The sequence below is a fragment of the Nilaparvata lugens genome, chromosome 12 (genome assembly GCF_014356525.2).
Source record: "Nilaparvata lugens isolate BPH chromosome 12, ASM1435652v1, whole genome shotgun sequence".
In the NCBI taxonomy this organism is placed as follows: domain Eukaryota; kingdom Metazoa; phylum Arthropoda; class Insecta; order Hemiptera; family Delphacidae; genus Nilaparvata; species Nilaparvata lugens.
Window position 1 is genome coordinate 3344404 of NC_052515.1, and position 22439 is coordinate 3366842.

At 35.2% G+C, this 22439-nt stretch overlaps 2 protein-coding genes across 6 annotated transcripts in view; one reads left to right on the plus strand and one right to left on the minus strand.

Annotated features, from left to right (window-relative positions):
• The window catches only part of LOC111055560 (ADP-ribosylation factor GTPase-activating protein 2), a 31979-nt gene extending 22021 nt beyond the window's left edge, over positions 1 to 9958 (minus strand). The window contains exons 1-4 of one of the 5 annotated variants that reach the window (XM_039438686.1): positions 9595 to 9953; positions 7633 to 7824; positions 5399 to 5530; positions 2332 to 2392 (exon numbers count right to left, since the gene is read on the minus strand). In XM_039438686.1, the coding sequence (XP_039294620.1) occupies positions 2332 to 2392; positions 5399 to 5530; positions 7633 to 7691 (252 nt within the window). In that variant the 5' untranslated portion in view covers positions 7692 to 7824; positions 9595 to 9953. Of the gene's footprint in view, positions 1 to 2331; positions 2393 to 5398; positions 5531 to 7632; positions 7825 to 9594 lie in introns of all 5 variants that reach the window. The other 4 variants (XM_039438684.1, XM_039438685.1, XM_039438682.1 and 1 more) reach the window with 4 other exon arrangements.
• A 172-nt stretch (positions 9959 to 10130) lies between these two features.
• Positions 10131 to 20577, plus strand: LOC111055559 (probable protein phosphatase 2C T23F11.1). The gene is made up of 7 exons (XM_039438714.1): positions 10131 to 10422; positions 10819 to 11006; positions 12003 to 12100; positions 13146 to 13253; positions 14863 to 15088; positions 17203 to 17294; positions 18734 to 20577. Exons 2-7 carry the CDS (start codon positions 10820 to 10822, stop codon positions 18998 to 19000), a joined length of 978 nt encoding a protein of 325 aa, XP_039294648.1. The 5' UTR covers positions 10131 to 10422; position 10819; the 3' UTR covers positions 19001 to 20577.
• The last annotated feature ends 1862 nt before the right edge of the window (positions 20578 to 22439 follow it).

Genomic DNA, 22439 nt, shown 5'->3' on the forward strand with positions numbered 1-22439 from the left:
AGCCTGTTAAGTTTGATTATTATTAGGATATAGCTTTCAATGGTGGGGAGACACAAGTGTAGTTATGTTTGTTTATTAAGTTTGAATCATGATTATATGCTACGAGAACCAACGTTTTTTTTGGAAAATAAGACTTCTCAGATTGGTTCTCGAGGTATCTAATTATGATTAAATTCTAACAGGTTTTTGTGCAATCGGGTCATATTCTAAGGCCCGGTTGCACTAAGATTGTCAAGTTCTATCTTGATTACATGTTACAAGAACCAATCAGAGAAAGCTTTTTTGAAAAGACTTCTTTGATTGGTTTTTGTAGCATTCAATTACAATTAAAATTTAACAAGTTTTTGTGCAACAAAGCCTTCATCTTTATTATTGAATCATGTTTAACCCCATACACTGTAATTGTATATAAATACATGTATGGTATTGTGGTGACTGGCCTATATGTCAAATTTTGATTTACTACTAGCAGATAACCCGTGCTTCGCAAGGGTCTTTCTTAAAACTTGACGTAGGCTAATAAAATCTAGAAGAATTCAAAATAGGCCTATGTACAGTGAGTCAGTCATTCTATCAGGGTTCGAATAATTTTGAAATTTTAATTAAATAAAAATGGAAGAATATAATTTCTTTATGTAAATAACAACACCTTCATTGAAAGACATATTAACTGCATGCGTTTTCATATTGCCGATACAGCATTGATGAAACTGTAGACGTTTATTTAGCATTTGTCTCAAAAATTGTTCTAGCTGAAAACGTAGCAATCCATGCCACGTGTAGGCCTAAACATTGCATCAGGAAAACGAAGTTTCAAAACTATGTTTTTCAGGTAGAAAGCAATATAGAAACAGATGTTCCTTTTTTAATTTCGACCATATGATTTGGTGATTTTTTAATGAAATCGAATGTACCATTAATAAAATTTAAACATTAATTCTGAAAAATCTAGAAGGAAAATTAAAATTTGGTCTTCCAGGTGCACGAGATTGATATTTATGAATCTAAGTGCAAAATTTGGAGATCTAAATCATTCCCGTTTTTCCGGTATGCAATCCACAAGTTGACATGTTTTGATGCGAACAAACAGAACCCTACTCTCTCTTATTATATAGATTGAGGCTAATAAAGATATTCTATTCTATTCATATTAGTATGTTATACACAACACAAGGTACACTAACACGTACACGTACATGTTCGAGAACAGTAAACATCCAGGGTAAAAATGAGACAGCTTATCAAAATGAGTGGAAATCACCCCAAAACGTTAACAATGAGAAAATTGAGCACAAAAAGTTTCTACACTGAGATCCACGTAATAATGACAGTAGGAATAGACTTAAGAACTAATAAAGCAAGCATCAGAATAATTAATAGCAGTTTTCAAAGCACAACTAGAAGGGAAGATGCGGAGGAGCTTCATTCTATTGGGAGGAAAAATATAAAACTATGGAAAAAAAGGAAGCACGAAAAATAAATACTGTATACTGATGTTATGCAATTTATATAAAAAATGTAGTTTTTTAACACAGTACTAGAGAATTCAATTGAGAATGTCAGACTGGCATTCATTCATGCAAGTAAGCATGAGATCTAAAGACCTGATTTTCAATAAATTTTTACTGTGCTGGTAAAAAAATGTCAATGAGATCTTATGAGAGTGTTCACACATTTTCATCAAGTCAAACACTTCCCATAAGAACCAATGGTACTCATTTTCTACTCAGTAGAGCAAAAATTCCTTGGAAAGAATGGTTTTAGGCACTGCACCATAGTAACTATTGTAAAAAAGTCTATATATATATATATATATATATATATATATTATATATATATATATATATATATATATATATATATATATATATATATATTATATATATATATATGAAGATCTCCAATGATAATATTAAGTAAATTGTAATAAGTCTGTCTATCTATGAAGATGATCTCTAATTATAATTATTACTATTAAATTATTGGAGAGTAAGGTCAGGTTTCTTGGACAATTATTACTATTCACTTATTGGAGAATAAGGACCGGTTAATTGGATACTTATAAAATGTATCGGACCATTCAAACTACAGGTTTAATAGTATATTAGATTTAATAAATGTCCTAGAAACCAGGTCTGGTTATTATATTGAATAACGAATATTTAATATTAGCCTATATTACATGTTAATTAAGTGATAACCAACCGAAAATCACATGAAAAAGCAAAACAATTTGGTTGAACCTCACACACACATAAATCACTCTATGAACCCAAACAAAAATGGTGAAATTGTAATTTACGAGGGTGTGTTAAAAAGTAGATAGCTCACCACTGTGCCTGTTAACACAGATGATGGTCTAGTCGAATCGACACTTCCGGGGAAGGAGAGGCTGCCAAATATCGGAAATGAGAAATACTTTAAAATTCTGTTTAGTAATATGATTGTTTCTTGGTGTTGTATTCTTCATTTATAATATTACAGTTCATCAAATATATTATACTTTTTTCTGCGTTCATATTTGTCTCTAGTTCATTCATCATATATTATAATCAATTCCACTTCTAATTATATAAGGCACTAGTAATTGTTTGTTTGTACATGGTCTGTACATATTATCATCGCTCCTACACGTCAGGAAAAACAACTGCACATTTACTAGAAGGAAAAAAGTGCATTCACATGGAACTTGAGGGAGGGTTAACCTTAGACCAGTTATAGAATAGACACGGCCCATTGTATATTCATACTGAAAGTCGATGAAGCCAACATCTACTGTCATATTGCTCTATCGTGACGTCACGCATCGTATAGAGATTATAGAAAACTTTTTTGTAGAGTTTGTTGTGTAAGTGTTTGTGGTGTTTAAATTACATTGTTTTCCATAGCAGCTTTCAACATAGATAACACTTTTCTACTTGAGAAACTATTATTTACATTCGTGAAGTGAATCTACAGTAAATGCAATTTACTTGCTATAATAATATAATATTGTAAATTTATAAATGGAATTAAATAGAGAATGCATTTATTCAAATGCTAATTAATATATCATTATTATTTAACGAAAATCCTAAATAAATGCTGTAAATCACCCCGAAGACTTCTGCTACTGCAGACATTGACAACAGAGTTAACAGCTAGATGGAAATTCGATGAGAACTACTATCCAAAAATTAGTTGCCAGCGCTGGCAACTATCCAAATGAGCGCTGCTATCCAGAGATTGTCAGTTTGGTGTAAGGGTAAGCATTCCTGACTAGCAATTGGGAGGTACGGGTTCGATTCCCGGGCTGGCAACTAATTTTTGGATAGTAGTTCTCATCGAATTTCCATCTAGCTGTTAACCCTGTTGTCAATGTCTGTAGTAGCAGAAGTCTTCGGGGTGATTTACAGCATTTATTTAGGATTTTCGTTAAATAATAATGATATATTAATTAGCATTTGAATAAATGCATTCTCTATTTAATTCCATCTATAACTGGTTGGCCGCTATGGCTTTGTATGAAATGAGCGCTGCTATCCAGAGATTGTCAGTTTGGTGAAGCATTCCTGACTAGCAATTGGGAGGTACCGGGTTCGATTCCCGGGCTGGCAACTAATTTTTGGATAGTAGTTCTCATCGAATTTCCATCTAACAGCTAGACCCTGTTGTCAATGTCTGTAGTAGCAGAAGTCTTCGGGGTAAAAAAGTAAATTCGTATGGCTTTTGTTGGTGGGGAGTCCCTTTCGGGAAGGTCCCACCGCCTGAATATATAATTTAAGCCGTCAATGGGCCTCACGACTGTCATACTTCAGCCGGGACCGACAGTTTAACGTGCCCATCCGATAACACGGGAGTGATCTGGTTAAAAACTTCTGGTAATGAGAGGGTTCGAACCCGGGATCTCTATGCTGCTACGCAAGCACTCTATCCACTAGACCACGGATCACTCCAAGAGTGATCTCCAATCGGGCTGGCAACTAATTTTTGGATAGTAGTTCTCATCGAATTTCCATCTAGCTGTTAACCCTGTTGTCAATGTCTGTAGTAGCAGAAGTCTTCGGGGTGATTTACAGCATTTATTTAGGATTTTCATTAAATAATAATGGTAAATTTATAACTTGGACTTGACCTCTTAACCGATATCGTTTTTGCCCATAGCTAGAAATAACCTAAAAACACCATGAATCTGAAATAGACACAATCTGAAAGTTTTCTATACGATGCGTGACGTCACGATAGGGTGATATGACAGTAGATGTTGGCTTCAGAGGCTAGACTTCCCAGCGTGTCTATTTTATAACTGGTCTAAGGGGTTAACTTGTATGTGCCATGCTGTCGCCTGTCAAGGACACATAAATTTATAAATTTCCAGTGTTGGCGGCCCTGCGAATGTTCAACTGTCTTCCAAACTAAGTTAAGGCAAGCCCAGTCAATGTGTTCAAAAGCTCATTATCAAAGTGGCTCATTAGAAGGAGCGCCTATCAGTTAGAGGACTTTTTCATTAAAATTTTTCTGGACTGTGACGCTGACTACAGTTCACATACTGTTCTAAGATTATTTGACACGATCTATCTCGGAAGACCTGACCTTGATCACGACATTGGATATTTGTTTGATGGAGACGATCTGTCCCCCAATTTAATTCCAAAAATTATCAGGGAAGTACAATCTCTTTGAAGGCAATCAGAACTTCCTCTCTAGCATAGACTAGCATAGACTTCCTCTCAAGAAAAACAACAAAATTCATTAATAATTGAAGAAAAAGTGAAAAGAGCTATGAATTATTCTATCTCAGTTTTTATGTAAAAACCTTCAGGTAATCACACATTAATAAGGGCCAGATTCCGAGCTCGGGATTTAGCCAAGTCCTAGACTTTAAACAGCTGGAGTCAGAAAATAGGCTTTCCAAAACGGGGCGTAGTCGCAGCTTTTATAACAGTAGTCGTAGTTTTTATTTCCTCATTTCTGTAATTAGAAACGTTTCTCCTTGACGAAATTAGACATTCCTCAATAATTCAAAATAGCCGAAACTTTACAATATTTTCTCTTTATTTAATTTGTGTTCAATTTTCTAGTTTTTCGAAATTTAATTCAAACGTGACTATGACAATGACTGCGACTATGCCCCGTTTTGGAAAACCAATTTTCTGACTCCAGCTGTTCAAAGTCTAGGACTTGGCTAAATCCCGAGCTTGGAAACCGGCCCTAAACGTTGGTTGGAAAAATTTGAATTGAATGTCAATGATATTGTTAATTAAATTGTTTCAGTGCATACACAGAATTCAGTATTCCTGACACTGTCTATAGTCCTTGCAAACGGACTATGACAAGGTCCATGTATTTTTAAAGTATTCATGACCAATGAAATATTTATTTGAAGTAAGTAGATCCATAAGATAATTTGGAAACTTACACTTCTTCCATATTTTCGCTGGGCGTTTCTGGCAGCATTTGCCAATTTCTCGCGGTAGAGTTGAGCCGCTCTTGAATTGTATTTTTGCTGGGCATCAGTTGTTCGACAGTCGTGTGTTTCAAAAAAAGATTGCTGCAAAAAACGAATCATATTAGCGATAAAATCTAAAATATTTGAACAATTTTGATCGACAGATATAGGTTGTTGTGTAGAAAGATTGAACAGTACCCACAAACATTAGATATCTGGGTCTATTAAATCTAAACATAACTAGTAGTTCTGTGAACAGTAGACCTCATGCAGTATTCTCATCCACAAGTACCTGATTGAAAATATAGACCTTATGGAAATACAGCAATAGACTGGCTTCTCCACACATCTGTGTAATCACTTGTCAGCTGATTTATGATGAATAATTCTATAGTCTGATTTTTACTCTAATATTGGCGTATGAAGGAGGAGCCTTTTTCCTTTTATATTATCCTTGAAATGCAAACTCTCCAAAGACCTTGTATATACGTCGACGCGCAATTAAAAAAGGAACATACCTGTCAAATTTCATGAAAATCTATTACCGCGTTTCGCCGTAAATGCGCAACATATAAACATTTAAACATTAAGAGAAATGCCAAACCGTCGACTTGAATCTTAGACCTCACTTCGCTCGGTCAAAGATATTACAAACTATGGTTTTGCGAGACATTCTGTCATTACAGTAATAACTTTATTGAATCCACCAATAATGTAAGATAACAGAAGGTGTTTTAGGTTTATTTGTTATGTAAAATAAATCCAAATAGTTCATGTTTACAAACTCTATAATCAACACACAACTTCTATATATGGTTACATCATGCAGCTTGTGTCTAGTCCAGTATTGATACTCTCATAAGCCTGGTTTCCATTAGAAGAGTTAGAGGTAGAGTTCCCTGGGCAAGTACTAACTACCTTGTGAACTCTCCCAATGAAAACGATCATGGTAGAGTACAAGTTTTTAGTAGAGTAGAGTGGGATAGCACCGTGGGATAGTTATCTACCACTTGCCTTCCCCCACCACCGCTTCTCACTCTACACTACCACTACTATGCTAATGAAAACAGTCTCGAGCTAGTAGAGTTGTGCTATAGGCTATCAAGTTTAAGAAGTATTGTTATTTATTAAAAAGTATCAATTTATTAAAAAGTGTTAATTTATTAAAGCAAGGAATCGAGGCAAGATTGAGGAGGCCAGGGTTCGATATGGGCTGTAGGGCCATCGAAAATGAAGAATTTATTGAAGTGTCAGGCCTATCAAGTGTTAATTTATTGAAAAGTATTGACATTTCAAAGTTAGTTCTGTTCACTAGACAACACACTTTATCTACTATTCTCAGTTGTAGTGAAAACAGTTACTCGACTAAGTAAGCAGAGTAGAGTTAACATGCCAGTTACTCGACCACTAACTCTACTAGTGAAAACCTGGCTATATTGATACATGTATATCAATACACATCACAGATAGTGTTGTGTTATTAATACTAGTGCTTCAAATTAAGCACTTACATTTGCATTACTGCAAAATATGCAGTTATTCAGAGTATTTTATCCACGACCAGAATAGATGTTAAAACTCAACATTAACTCAAGATCAGGGTTGACAGCTCAATCTTGTGAATAGATGAATAGCATAAAAATACTTCACTTACATGGGCTACTTTTGTACAAATTAATAAAACATATTTTATTTGGTACTACAAGGTTTTTATATTGTTTTTATTAATGAATAGTATACTTTACACTTCAAACTGTCAACATTGGGGTATGATCACACTGGATCTTTGATGCGTGTATATGCAAGTGCACGTTAAATCATGCATGAGCCGAGCAACAAAATTTGGAAAGAGCAATTGAAACAGGTTGTGACTTACATGTAGCTGCTCACACTGAACGCAACCAACAAGTGCACGCCTTCAGTGTGAGTCTTCCTATTGCTCTTTCCACATTTTGTTTCTAATCTGCGCGCTTGATCTTGCATAACCAATCACTTGCACATATACGCATTCAATGTGATCATACTTAGGCTACTTACTTTTACTTTATTTTTACTTCTTCAGCCCTCCCAACGGTCCTGTATCCGAGGAGTCGTCATGACCCTTGTACAGGCTACATCAATGCTATCCATCAAACCAATGATGACAAGGATCTCATTATAGACATTTTTATATATTTTAAAGGTTCAGATATCCATCAACTTACAGCATTAGCGTTGCCACCAAGTTGCATTTGACGTAGCTGTTGCCAAGACCAGTTGTCATCTAACTGCGTGGAACGCACGAACGACAAATGAACGCCCAGCGACCGATGTACTGCCGCACAGTCAATGCAAATCAGAACGCCGTAAGTAACACTTGACCAAGTTGGGTTTTTTGTCTTACAATCAAAACAGCTCTGAAAAAACAATAAAACAATAATTAGCACTATATTAAACTGTCATTATTTCCATCTTGCTGTTTACCCTGCTGTCAATATTTGCAGTAGCAAAAGAAATCGGGGTGATTTACAGCAAACGATTTTTTTCGAGGAGAACATGCAGTTTGATTTCCGAGTTGGGAGATCAACAGTGGGTGCAGTCGACCATGTGGCTGAGCGGATTGATGCTGCCTTCGAGGATGGTGAGTCTCTTGCTCTGGCTCTGTATGATCTGAGCCGAGCTTTCGACTGTGTGGACCATCACATTCTACTTAGAAAACTCAGTTTCTACGGTCTAAGGTACTCGGCCATTTCCATCTTGGGCTCATACCTTTCTGGAAGGACTCAGCTTGTCTCCCTCTGTGGTGCAAACTCCCAGACCCTTCCGGTGGCTTTTGGTGTTCCTCAGGGATCGGTGCTGGGGCCTACACTGTTCCTTGTCATGATAAATGACCTCGACGACAATGGTTCTTCTCTGATGTTTGCGGATGATGCATCAGTTCTGTCATCGGGTGCTGAACTTGAGCGGATTTTGGAGGTGTCTTCAGAGCATCTCGATCTGCCACTTTGTTGTTCCTGGCTAATTGATTCCGGCTGACCCAAAGGATCATCTGCAGCTTTTTCACGTGAACTGCGTGACCCTCAGAATCCAGTGAAGCTGCTGGGTTTTGTGCCTTGGACTGCAAACTCAGCTCGAACAGTAATGTACAGCAGGTAACCAACCAACTCTCCCGCATTTGCTTCCTGCTGCTAAAGATGAGGGGCCTGGCGACTGAGAGGTATCGCCTTGGTGTGTTGCTGTTGACGGTCTTCAGCCATTACATCCTCTTGTGCTTAAATTGAATAATTGCCTTTATTAAGGGCGGAGTTAGGACTCTAGGTCCTCTCTGCCACACAAACCTTTGCTTGATGTATTTCAAGAAGATACATCATACTCTGGGTGCCCGTTGTGACATTCACTACCACAACACTAGGCACCGTGATGAGCTGGATGTCTCAAGGAAACGCCTCCACCAATCACAGGCCAGTTATAAGATTTCTGTCCTAAAATATTCTTCAACAAGCTGCCTCCTGGTGTAAAGCATTTGGATGAGGCCCCCCTCAAGAGAACCATCCGAAAGAATCTACTTTGTGACAAGGCATAATCAGTGTAAAAGAATTAATGGATAGCTTGAAATTTTAATGAAAGCAGTCACTGCATTGCTGCCATCTGGATGAATGTGTGTTGAATTAAGTATTTTGAGTTTGTTGACGCCATCGATCCTACAAGTGTAGGATAATTGATGAAGTAGAAGGTATTGAAGGTATAACAGTTATATAACTTAGTCAATTCTACACTTAGATTGGTCAATATTAGGACTAGCAACTTAGTTCAAATTAGAGCCCAAACCAAGAGTTTTTATTTATTTTAATAATTAAATCCTCAAAACCATGGATATTGATCCATGGTTAGGTAATAGGTACATCCAATGCTGCAGTTAAAACACCAGCTGGTTTTTGTCTTGATTACTTTAGCTTTTACATGAAAAATATACACTATTAAAAAGCAATATAGGTTACGTTAACTGGCACAATAATTGAGATAAGATAAGTGGGACAATTTTAATATTCTACTAAGATGAAGAGTTTTATGGTTTGAATAGAAACTTGTGATTGAATAGGTATTAAAGAAAACTAACCAAACCATAGTTATAGATCACTCTTTGGAATCTTGTATGATTGTACAATTAAATCAAATTATTAGAATACCTTGTTCGTGGGAATGTTCATCAGAGTTTTGAAGATTAGGTTAATCTCATTTCTAGTGGGATTTTCCTCAGCCATTTTTCACTTGCACTATGTAAAAATTACTGGTTCTTGAACGAGTGTACGTGTTATTGAAGGTTGATGATACGTGATGATTGGTAAGAAATAAGGTGAGCAGAGTTGCATGCATAAAAACACTTTGATATTTAAAAAAACAATCTTTCTTTTGATCAGTTGAGATTAAAATTATGAAACACTATTCATTATCACAGTTGGACAGACATTATTACAAAATTATCATTATTTTCTTCAGTACAGACTTCAGTTGACAGAAAACACGAAGACGAAAGCTGTTTTACTGCCACCTAGATTACAAAACGAATAGTTTACACGTCACAAAATATTGATATATTATTTGAATTGATTGTTTTAGAATATACATTAAAATTATACAAAATTTTAAAAATATATCATTCACTGAAAACTAAAGTTTATCTTGATTCTATTTAGTATTTATTACAACAGTCATATGACTTGTTTGTGATAACCTGTCTGTATGTTGTGAAAAAATTTCCATTGTGTGTGGAATACTAACCTATATTAACATTCTCAATTTTATTTGTAAATGTTTCAAAAATTTTGATTAAACTTTTTATATACTATTTCAACGCTAATTTACTTTGTTTAGTAATTTAAAAACCACCAAATCATGGCTAAAATTCTCTTGCATGTTTTTTAATGATTTAAAACGTTAAAAATGAAGATAACATAAACCAATAACCAAAACAAGTGAATTTCTTTTATATTTCAGTGTTTTATCACATAATCCAAGTAAGTAACAATTTTGCAATTGATATAAATCTCTTCTATTGTTGTTATAATGTTAATATTATGAAATATCATCCTGACAATTCCTTCTATTACAGTTTTGAAGTTGAATGACTCACTTCTGAATCATCTTATCTCATTACAACAGAAAAAATCATTGACAAGTTTTTTAAAAACCGGTACAATTGGTTCCATATTGATTTGTGTATGTTTTTTATCATATCAAGTATTTATATAAGCTACATGATATGACTTCTTTTGTCTTAGCTAGACTAGCAAGTATATGACACTCCCTTGAACTGATACGCAAATAACATCATATTGTGTAATAATTTCCTATTTAACTAGATAGATATATGAATTTTGTGTTTGTAGTAAAAAAACCAAATCAATTTTCAGAATGGGTCAAACACTGGGTGAGCCAGTTACAGCTAAGAAATCGTCCTGCTGTCAAAACTGCGATTACAAAGTGGGATCAAGTTGTATGCAGGGATGGAGAATAAATATGGAGGATTCGCACACACATATTCTTTCCTGTCCAGATGATCCTCAGTGTGCATACTTTGGAGTATTTGATGGACATGGAGGTAAGCTATTATATCATGTTCAAACTTGATTAAATTACTTATCATAAATATTGCAAATACTCAAACTGCACTCTGGACAATGAACAATTATTTTTCTTCATATGTTCTTCCAACTGTCTGAATGTCTTTGGAAAAGTAATATTTTCTCCTCACTCAGTAGTCAGGGACCGAGATTTGGAGCTGCATTCCATGTGAGAAGATATAGAGTACACTCTACACAGTGGAGTATACTCTGTAGTAGAGTATACTCAGTTGTAAAGTAGGGTATACTCTGTAGTAGAGTATACTCAGTTGTAAAGTACACTCTGTATTGGAGTATACTTTACTACTACGTAACAGTCTTCATTAATCTCTATCCATAATCAGCAATTGCTGGAGAGATTACGTCAGAGCGTAAAACCCTATAATAAAAACCAAGATCAAGATGAGAGGTCAGTCATAGATCTCAGAAAACATTTATTGCCTCTTCATCCAGGGAGTAGAGTGTCAGACTCACAAGCCTCTCCCAAAGTGCCCTCTCAAAGACCTCCTCCTGCTCACGGCACGGAAATACACAGGCATAATATTGAAGATCTTGAGTGCTCGGACTGGGAAGCTATTATGCGATCGAGTCAGTCTGGCATGAGGCAAATTTATATTATTTCTCCTCCTTGTGTTGTGGCTGTGTACATGTCCTCTTTGCTGAAAGGTGTGTTGGCCTCTTCTTAAAAGTAACAGCGAACTAAACAGACAGTATGAAGAACATACATTTCAACATACACGACTTATACTCATGGAGGAAATTATCCGCCGTGAAAAAGAATAATGACAACTCCTCAGCCATCAGACTGTTAGGAGGACAAACATAAGTAACAAGTATACAGACATGAACACATGATCTTAGAATGATTAGAAATGATAAAACATTCTGCCTTCTTCAAACTTGAAAATAACATAATCTTTTCTGTGTTGTACGAATCCTTTATCTTTATCTGAATTCTAAATTTTATATTACAGGAAGTACAATAGCTCAATACGCGGGAACAAATTTGCACAAATATATCATGGATCGACCGGAATATAGAGAGGGAAATATGGAAGAGGCGTTAAAACAGGTAAGCAATTATAAACATACTTTATTTGTATATATTTTTAGTGAATGACTATAAATCCTGTCTGAATAGCACCTTCATAAATTCAGTATAGCTGATAATATTTGTAATAATGATAATGGTTTCTGTTCATAACATACACACCAACAGGGCATGTCCATAAGGGAACAAGTCAAGAGAAATAAAAGACAACAGGCAAGTTCACAAATGAACAGTCAGAAACTGGCAAGAAAATGAAAATACAGATCCACCCACACACATCTCAACAATCACAACCAGGAAACTGTGCCATGATGAAAATCAACTACTGACAGTTGCTGCGTCACATTAAAAAAATTCCCTCGAGTCTCCCTCAAAAGATTCTCCTGTAGGAATATCCTCAGGATTGCATCAGGTAGACTCGCATCAGAAACAGCCAGCTTGTCAGGATTGCCTCGAGTCCTACCTTATCTGCTATGAGAAAGCCTGTTTCTGGTTTTATGCTGATGAAAGTCTCCCCTGTAGTAGGCAAGGCATCCGGGTCTGCTATAGCAGACCTGAAAATTTAGAGGTTGAAGAATATGCTCTCTCACTAACAGTAGCTTGCGATTCTCAGATAATCAGCCCCACACGAAATTCGTATGGGTTTCTTCTGCACGAGCAATATCCTTTCCACCTCGGTGGCGCCACCCCGCAGTGTGATACCTTATGCCATCACGCTCTGGAAGAAGACAAAGTAGAACATGCGATAATGGATCTCCGGAATGCAACCTCTCTCAGGCCGGGTTGCACAAAAGTCGGTTAAATTTTAATCGTGATTATTTTCACGACAACCAATCAGAGAAGGCTATTTCGTAAAAAAGGCTTCTCTGATTGGTTCTCATAAAATTAATCACGATTAAAACTTAAACGACTTTTGTGCAACCGGTACTCAGATTCTTCAGCAGGAACAGCACTCTATTCAGTCTACAATACATCTTGGTCTCCCCATATAATATTTCTGTATGTTGTATTGTTTTATAATATTGTTATCTGTTTAGAAATGTATTAACTTGTTGATATTTTACAGGGTTTTCTAGATTTGGATGCAGCAATGCGCCAAGATGACTTGCTCAAGGATCTGATGGCAGGAAGTACCGCCATTTGTGTTCTCATCAAAAACAACACTCTTTATTGTGTAAGTTCTACTATGAATTCTTCTAGGAAACTTTAAAATGATCAACAAATATAAGCATTTGATCAAGGTTTTATTTGGCTCAACTCACACCTATGCGACTCAGGTCGAGAAGAGATGCGACTCTAGTCGAGATCATGTGTTTTCAAATGGTGACACTCAGACCATCGATTCTAGTCTCCGCGACGTCACCATTTGAAAACACATGCTCTCGACTAGAGTCGCATCTCTTCTCGACCTGAGTCGCGTAGGTGTGAGTTGAGCCTTAGTTTTCAAGACACATGTGAATGATCGTCTTCACACTCACCGATTTCTCGCCGACACGACACTCACAAAGTCATCCGATTGGCTAAGAGTCATCTGATGTTGAGGATTATTATTATCTCATGTGGGATGGCCGAGGAAGAGATGGGTACCGGAACAGGTTATTTAAAAAGACTTATCCTTGAAGTGATGATGATGATGATATGATATTATCTCATATTGAGAATTAGTCAATAGGCGGACAATCTGGGTTACGATACAAATACATTCTGCCAAAATATAAAATCTTTCAGAAAACTTCTGAATTATCAAACTTTCTTATTAAAGATTCATTGATTCTCAAGCAAACATGCTAATTATTTCTTCAAAAATTATTTCTTTAATATGTGAATATTTCCTATTTTGGTGTTAATAATGTGAATATTCCCTGTATGTTTGGTTTTGAAGCATCTAAATTTAAAAATCTACTTTGAGAAAATAATTAAGGAGTGAAAGTTTTGTGAAGTGAACAACAAGACTAACATATTTCGGACTATGTGTAACCTTATCTAAATTTTGGAGAGGAATAGCACAAGGTTAGTTTATTTTTTCCTTCCCTATCACTTTAATGATGCTCTTATTGTATGAATCAATAAAAAATTGGCTATCGCCAATCATCGACTATCGATTATATTGATTATCTATTATATCGATATTTCTTTTAATATCAACTTCAAATTCAAATTCAAATTTATTTATTCAAGTAAGTAAGTTACAATACATTCTGGTCTATACACGAATCCACAATAAATTACAGTACAACAGCTAACTATGCAACAAATTTCACATATTATGAAAAACTTATTAATTACAATGAAGATTGAATGCAGCATTAGAATATTGATAATATAGTATTGTAATGTAACTACATAAATCAGCGGTGTTTCAACAATGAATAAATGATAATTTCAATGAATAAATATACACCCCACTATAAATTATATATGTTGGGGTATAAGTAATTAGTTGCTTATTGCGTGTTATAATTACTATTTACAAACTTCATTCACTGATATGGGATTAAAGTTTTTATAATAAAATTAGTAAAAATTTATAATACAAACAAAATTATGAAATTAGTAGATAAATATTAATGTTCTATTAAGGATAATAATAAGAAAGGTTATTTTTAGAAAAATGAAAAACAGTAAAGAGAAGAATGAAGAATAAATAGTTTCAATATTTACAGTCTAACTAAATTTTCACAATTTTCCACTCCAATATCAACCAACCAGGAAAATAAACTTTTCTTGAACCTGTGTCTATTGAATTCTTCCTTAATGTAACTATTGTTTTCTATCGATTTCAGGCAAACGTGGGCGACTCGCGAGCAGTGGCGAGTGTTCGCGGCGAGACAGTGGCGCTATCCTACGACCACAAACCGAACAACGAGGACGAACTGCGTCGCATTACGGCGGCCGGCGGTTGGGTGGAGTACAACCGAGTCAAGGGCAACCTCGCCCTCTCCAGGGCACTCGGGGACTTTGTCTTCAAGAAGAACAAACAGAAAAGACCCGAGGAGCAGATTGTCTCAGGTAAAGTCATAGAGAAAAGATAGCATAAGAAGATATCTCATGGTTTATAGAATTACTTCAAAGTTTGGAAGTTTTTTATCACATTTTGGTGTTGTGTATCAAGTTGAGATGATACTGTATCATACTGTGTTGATACTGTATAATTTATGGTGATACCATAGAGAAAAGGTAGTATAAGAAGATATCCCATAGTATAGGACGTTCATGTACCAGATTTCAAGTCGATTTTTTTGTTAACTCAAGCTTATTACTGTCTATTATTAATTTGTAGAATTCATTCAAAGATTGGAAGTTTTGTATCACATTTTGGTGTTGTGTATCAAGTTGAGATGATACTGTATCATATTGTGTTATACTGTATCATTTATGGTGATACTGTATCATATTGTGTTGATACAGTATCATGTGTGGTGATATCATAGAGAAAATATAGCATAAGAAGATATCCCATGGTTTGTAGAATTAATTCAAAGTTTGGAAGTTTTGTATCACATTTTAGTGTTCTGTATCAAGTTGAGATGATACTGTATCATATTGTGTTGATACTGTATCATGTGATGTGATACCATAGAGAAAAGATAACATAAGAAGATATCCCATGGTTTGTAGAATTAATTCAAAGTTTGGAAGTTTTGTATCACATTTTAGTGTTCTGTATCAAGTTGAGATGATACTGTATCATATTGTGTTGATACAGTATCATGTGTGGTGATATCATAGAGAAAATATAGCATAAGAAGATATCCCATGGTTTATAGAATTAATTCAAAGTTTGGAAGTTTTGTATCACATTTTAGTGTTCTGTATCAAGTTGAGATGATACTGTATCATATTGTGTTGATACTGTATCATGTGTGGTGATACCATAGAGAAAAGATAACATAAGAAGATATCCCATGGTATAGGGTGTTCATGTTTTAAATGTCACTGTTAACTCAAGCCGATAGTCATAGGAGTTCTTCGTATCACGGCAAATAATATAGCAAAGAAAGATACCCCATGGTATACATGGTGTCTCACAAAAACTATAAATTCTACATACAATTTGCAACAAAAAATATCCAGTGAAATTTTCTTGTATCGACTTTAGTCTTCAAGATATATCTTTGAAAAACGTCAATAATATTGAAAATCTCTCAGTCAAAATCTTAAGGTGCAATTCCTCAAAGGCGTGTCGTTACAGCCGTCATGGCTAGAGCACATAACCTATAAATTCATTAGCTTCGATGACTCATTGTATTTTTATGTTGTATGAACGTTATCGTGAAAGTTGAGTTAGAAGTGTTAGCTACAATAATGTTTTTACATTTCATATCTAATGAATCATTAAATCATTTGTTCTTATGAACTTATAGAGGGTCGCCGCCAACCTGTCTCCCCGACTACTAGTCTCCTCGCTATTTTGATCACAGGCGTCAGTAAATCCCCTGGTAAAATATACCATTGCCGTCAACTAGTCTCCCCGACAGTAAATCCCCTACTAGAACGAAGGAGCCTAGTTGTCGGCAACAACTGAGCTCCTCACTCGCTCACGACAACTAAGCTCCCCGACAGTAAATCCCCTGCTGGATGAGGGGACTAGTTGTCGGGACCTTAGGCGACAACTAAGCTCCTCGGACGCTGACGACAACCAAGCTCCCCGTCAGTTAAGCTCCTCTCTCAGGAGCTCAGTTGACGCCGTCAGTAAATCCCCTCGAATGTGGTTTTGAAAGGAGCTTTACTGTTGGGGAGCTTAGTTGGCGCGGTCCCCTTATAGATCATGTGACAGCTCCAAACTCACCTCTCGAGACGCCGCTAAGGAATCGCACCTTGACCGTCATTACAAAGAACACTACATTTAAATAACTGATTAAATTGAAACATTACGGTACTGTATTAGGATTAGATGACCTTGTATTATTTGTTAGATGGGAGGGTCTCAGTTCGTCAAGTAGTCATTTCATCTAGTATCTACTTTGACTATTTCGTAAATCATCTGCAGTGAGATCCATTTCAGCATTATTTGTGTCTCAGTTCGGTAGCATTTATGTAAGTAATTAAAGTTCTTCGTGATTTATGAATTAGTTATTTCCTTATAATGAATGTCTCATGCTAATGTTGAATTAATGTTGCAGCACTGCCGGATGTGAAAATACACACACTGACACCAGACTGGGAGTTCGTAGTGATCGCCTGTGATGGCATCTGGGATGTCATGTGCAATGAGGTAATTACCTTTCATTCTTCCTCATTAATTCTCTCTCAATCCTTATTGAAATTCAACTTTATCGTTGAAAATGTTTCAAAAGTGATGACCAACAATTTCTTCTTCTGCTTTTACTTCTTGTTCATCTTCATCATCATCATCTTCAACAACTACTCCTCCCCCTGTCTCCTTCCTCTTCTTCTCCTCCTTCCGTCTTCTTCACTACTCCTTCTCCTCCTCTTGTCTTCTTCTTTCATCCTCATCCTACTAGTCTTCTTCCTCCTACTCTTCTTCTCCTATCCTCTCCCTCCTCCTACTACTACTAGTTTAGTTTCATTTTCGTCATATAGCTACAAAAATCAAGCAAAGCTTGAAAGTATATGACAGTACAGTACTAAAAAAGTAATCATAAAAGAGAAAAAAGAGAAGAAAATCATAACATACAAATGAGTTAAAAATATGGTTGCAAAAAATGCTTACTCGCGCCAACAGTTGAAGCTTTTCTCTAAACTGTACGGACATGCATCGATCGTAAGCTTAGCTTTTATTGTATTCTTAAACCTTTCTGAGCTCTCAATATATTTTATTTCAGTAGCAAGAGAGTTATAAGCTCTTAATCCGCTATAATGTGGCCCTTTCTCTAAGCTTGCTGTTCTGTGTTGCGGGTACTGAAGATGAACTATCTGGTTTCTAGTATTGTAACAGTGATGGATATGACTCTCTCTCTCTCTCTCTCTCTCTCTCTCTCTCTCTCAATATCTTCTCGTTTTTCTTTTCCATAGTTGCAATTTCGAAGAATTACAATGCATGAACTGTTAGAATTCTAAGTCTTCTGAAAGATTTTTTACAGGATTCATAAGGCTTCAAGTTGTCGACAATTCTGAGGGATTTTTTTGTTTTTTAAAGACAGAATTGAGATTATTTTTTCCACTCCCCAAAACATTATGCTGTATTAAATTATGGACATTAAATAACCATGGAAGACATTCAATAGTGTTTTTGTTCCAACTACATTCTTCAGCACTTTCATTGAGAAGCAGACACTTGAGAGTTTGTTCGGAATGTGATCCACTTGATCATTCCACTTGAGACAGTTTCTGATTGTGACTTCCAAAAAGCAAACTTCATCCTAAACAATCTCATCCATCTTTTGGAAAAGACTTGGACTACTACAACACTTCTTCTTCTTCTTATTCTTCTCCTTTTCCTCCTTCTTCTTCTTCTTCTTCTTCTTCTTTCTTCTTCTTCTTCTTCTTCTTCTTCTTCTTCTTCTTCTTCTTCTTCTTCTTCTTCTTCTTCTTCTGCTCCTTCTTCTCCTCCATCTCCACCTCCTCCTCCTCCTCCTCCTCCTCCTCCTCCTCCTCTCCTCCTCCTCCTCCTCCTCCTCCTCTCCTCCTCCTCCTCCTTCTACTATTCATCATTCTCTGATTACCAACTAATGTTTGTGTTATGTTTTGTAGGAAGTGACCCAGTTTGTGCGCATGCGCATAGCGCACGGCATGGAGCCGGAGGACATCTGCGAGGAGCTGATGACGCGGTGCCTGGCGCCCGACGGCCAGATGGGCGGACTCGGCTGTGACAACATGACCGTGGTCATTGTGTGTCTCCTGCATGGCCAGCCCTACGCCAAACTGGCCACCAAGTGTCAGCTCAAGCCGCCAAACACTTCAGGGCCCAACTTGCTTGATCCCAACTTGCTTGATCCTAACAGATTTCCTGATCTGTAATCCAAGTGACCCAAACTTGTTGATAGGTTGGTGACAATTGACCCAAATTAATGTGTAACAAGTGACCCAAATTAATATGTTTCTGATTTTTAATAGGTTGATTTCAACCTACAATATTTATTGTCATCTCTCGAAAAAGGATCAGTCATGAAACACAAGTCTGTTTGTGAATCAATTTTTTTGTAATAGGTTGATTTCAATCTACAATATTGATTGTCATTTCTCGAAAAAGGATCAGTCATGAACACAAGTCTGTTTGTGAATCAAATTGTTTGTAATAGGTTGATTTCAATCAACAATATTGATGGTCATTTCTTGAAAAAGGATCAGTCATGAAACACAAGTCTGTTTGTGAATCAAATTGTTTGTAATAGGTTGATTTCAATCTACAATATTGATTGTCATTTCACGAAAAAGGATCAATCATGAAACACAAATCTGTTTGTGACTGAAATTGTTTGTAATGGGTTGATTTCAATCTACAATATTGATTGTCATTTCTCGAAAAAGGATCAGTCATGAAACACAAGTCTGTTTGTGACTCAAATTGTTTGTAATAGGTTGATTTCAATCTACAATATTGATTGTCATTTCACGAAAAAGGATCAGTCATGAAACACAAGTCTGTTTGTGAATCAAATTGTTTGTAATAGGTTGATTTCAATCTACAATATTTATTGTCATTTCTCGAAAAAGGATCAGTCATGAAATACAAGTCTGTTTTTGAATCAAATTGTTTGTAATAGGTTGATTTCAATCTACAATATTGATGGTCATTTCTCGAAAAAGGATCAGTCATGAAACACAAGTCTGTTTGTAACACAAATTGTTTGTAATTTGTTAATTTCAATCTATAATATTGATTGTCATTTCTCGAAGAAGGATCAGTCATGAAACACAAGTCTGCTTGTGACTCAAATTGTTAAGTTTCCAAAATTTTAATCAGTTGGTTTCAACTTACAAGTGACCCAAATTTTTTTATCTACGAGTGACCCTAATTAATGTGGTCTTTCGTAAATCCACACTTATCAAACTCAAGCCCGTTTTTGTTACCTAAATTAATGTGTAACTTGATTTAAAATAAGTTGGTTTACACCTTTGAGAGATCCAAATTAAATTGATTTAAAAATTGAAGAGGTTATAGAATATTGAATTCTACATAAAAATCCTCTTTGTAAATATTGCAGCTGGCTGTTTTCTCATTGTATGCATTTATTTAATAGAAATTGTGTATTCAATGTGGCGCGATTAAATTATTTTATAATTAACTGAAATTATCGATTGAGCTGTTATCAGAAATCACTTCCCGATTTGTAATGTTGTTCAACTTTTTTTCTTTGAAAAATCCTGTATTTTAATTGTTAAATTGTTCTATTAGTATTCATTACTAGAAACTGTTCAGTAGCTCAAACTTTGGACATTGTTCAAAGCAATCTATCATCAGTTATCCATCTTGAGTATAATGGAAATTGTTATATTCTTCTATCATGCTGACTGTAAATATTGGTAGATACAAAATAATATTTGTAAGATCTGTAGATTTGTTAAGATTTTGCTTTTGATAGAAATTGATGTTGCTTGTTTTTCAGTCAAACTCTAAAAAAGTTGAAAGAATAAGACTTTGATATTGTCAATATCACTTTATCAATATCAAAGTCTTATTCTTTCAATTATGGAAAAATATCACAACATCTCATACCATACAATCAAATCTAAAAAAGTTATTTATCCTTGTAAAAATAATATAATTCACAGAAATATCATTGTTCTTGTTTTGAATCGAGAAATTCAAATAAATTCATAGATTATTTTGAAGAGACTCTGAATAGATAGAGTACTCTGATATTCTGAAAAGACTTGTAAAATATATGTTCTAATTTGAATACCTTCTATAATAATAGAATCTCTTATATTTATTTGTAAATGTTATATTTACAAAATCCCAATTTTTTGGACATGATTTGTTTCATCTGCTACAATTAATATAATTGTAATTTGTTTTAAATTTATTGTAAATTATGTGTAACTTGATGCCATACTACTTATTACATAAAGTATTATTAAATCATTGCCATTAACCTAATTTTATTAGAGTTGTATACTTTAAATCAAATATTTTCAAAACTTTAATCAAGATGTGATTAATTTTCAGCTATCAACGTAAATAATTTAAATTTTAATGATTGATAATTTGCTAAGTGTTAAGTAGTGTTAAGTCGGTGTATAGATTAGAGCAACGTTCTTTTTTGAGTCTGATAAAATTGAATAATGTTATCCCTTAATGCGTAATTATTGATGTTTATTACAGCCGGTTCTGTAATTCGGTGTTATAGCATAACTTAGATTATAGAATTGTTAAATTCTAGATTTATTTTGCCATTTCCAACGAAATTCTGTACAATCAAGTCTACTCATTGAGATTTTGTTTAATTAATGAGTAAACGCATTTTGTCATTATTTTCTAACTAAACAATGAGTAACGTTCATCGATTTCATTATTATTTGTCTTTAGATTAAATTGAACCAGCTGGCCTGGGAAAACTTGAAATAAATGTTAAACAGGTTTCAGTTATAAGAGGTATGAAACACTCTTTCCACAAAATCGATCAAATTGTAGAATATGATAAAATGTAGAAAAGACGTCTTTGTGATATTAAATTTATATTTGTGTCTCAATTCCGTGTTTCTTTCTGGATTGTTCGTTCCTCAATTCCTGGCATGGATTTTCATCTTGAGACTTTGAAGCTCACTATTATCATAGAGAAACAATAGCGTAAGTAGATATCCCATGGTATAGGGAGTTTATGTCGCAACTATTACTGTTATCTCAAATCGATAGTCCACGTAGTTCTTTCTCTTGAAGCTGTGTGACACTGGTAGTCTCTCATATTGTGCCGTTCAAATACTCTCACCCCAATAAAACAGTACAAATCGACAATAATCGACAGTAATCGGCTTGAGATAACAGTAAAAGTTGCGACATAAACTCATTAGACCATGGGATATCTACTTACGCTATTGTTTCTCTATGCTATTATCGACTTATCTGCAATATTAAACTAGAATCTAGTCAAGGTAGATAGATGTGAATCAAGGGACTAGACTCACCTCTAGCAACTACCAACTAGTCACTTCTGAACAACTAAATTACGACATAGCAGTCAGGTATTTATAAATAAAACTAAAAGCTTCTACTCACATTAGTGGAGCGCTTTCGGACACTAGGCCCTTCATCAACACTGGTTGACACTTCCGTTGTGGCATACATAGTTAGTGTAGTTAGTCTACATTGATGAGTACCAACTAGTCATTAGTTCTAGGGCCTGTTTCATAAAAATTTAGAAGTCCTGTAATACAGGAACAGCTGATTTTATCGGCTATATTGAGCATGTAATTGGAATGGTCATTCTCCTGTATTACAGGACTTGTAACTTTTATG

Coding starts and splice junctions, on each gene's coding strand:
- LOC111055559 (XM_039438714.1), top strand. CDS start 10,820: ATGGGTCAAACACTGGGTGAGCCAGTTACAGCTAAGAAATCGTCCTGC. Junction 12,101..13,145: donor TGGAAGAGGCGTTAAAACAG/GTAAGCAATTAT, acceptor GATATTTTACAG/GGTTTTCTAGATTTGGATGC. Junction 17,295..18,733: donor GGGATGTCATGTGCAATGAG/GTAATTACCTTT, acceptor TATGTTTTGTAG/GAAGTGACCCAGTTTGTGCG.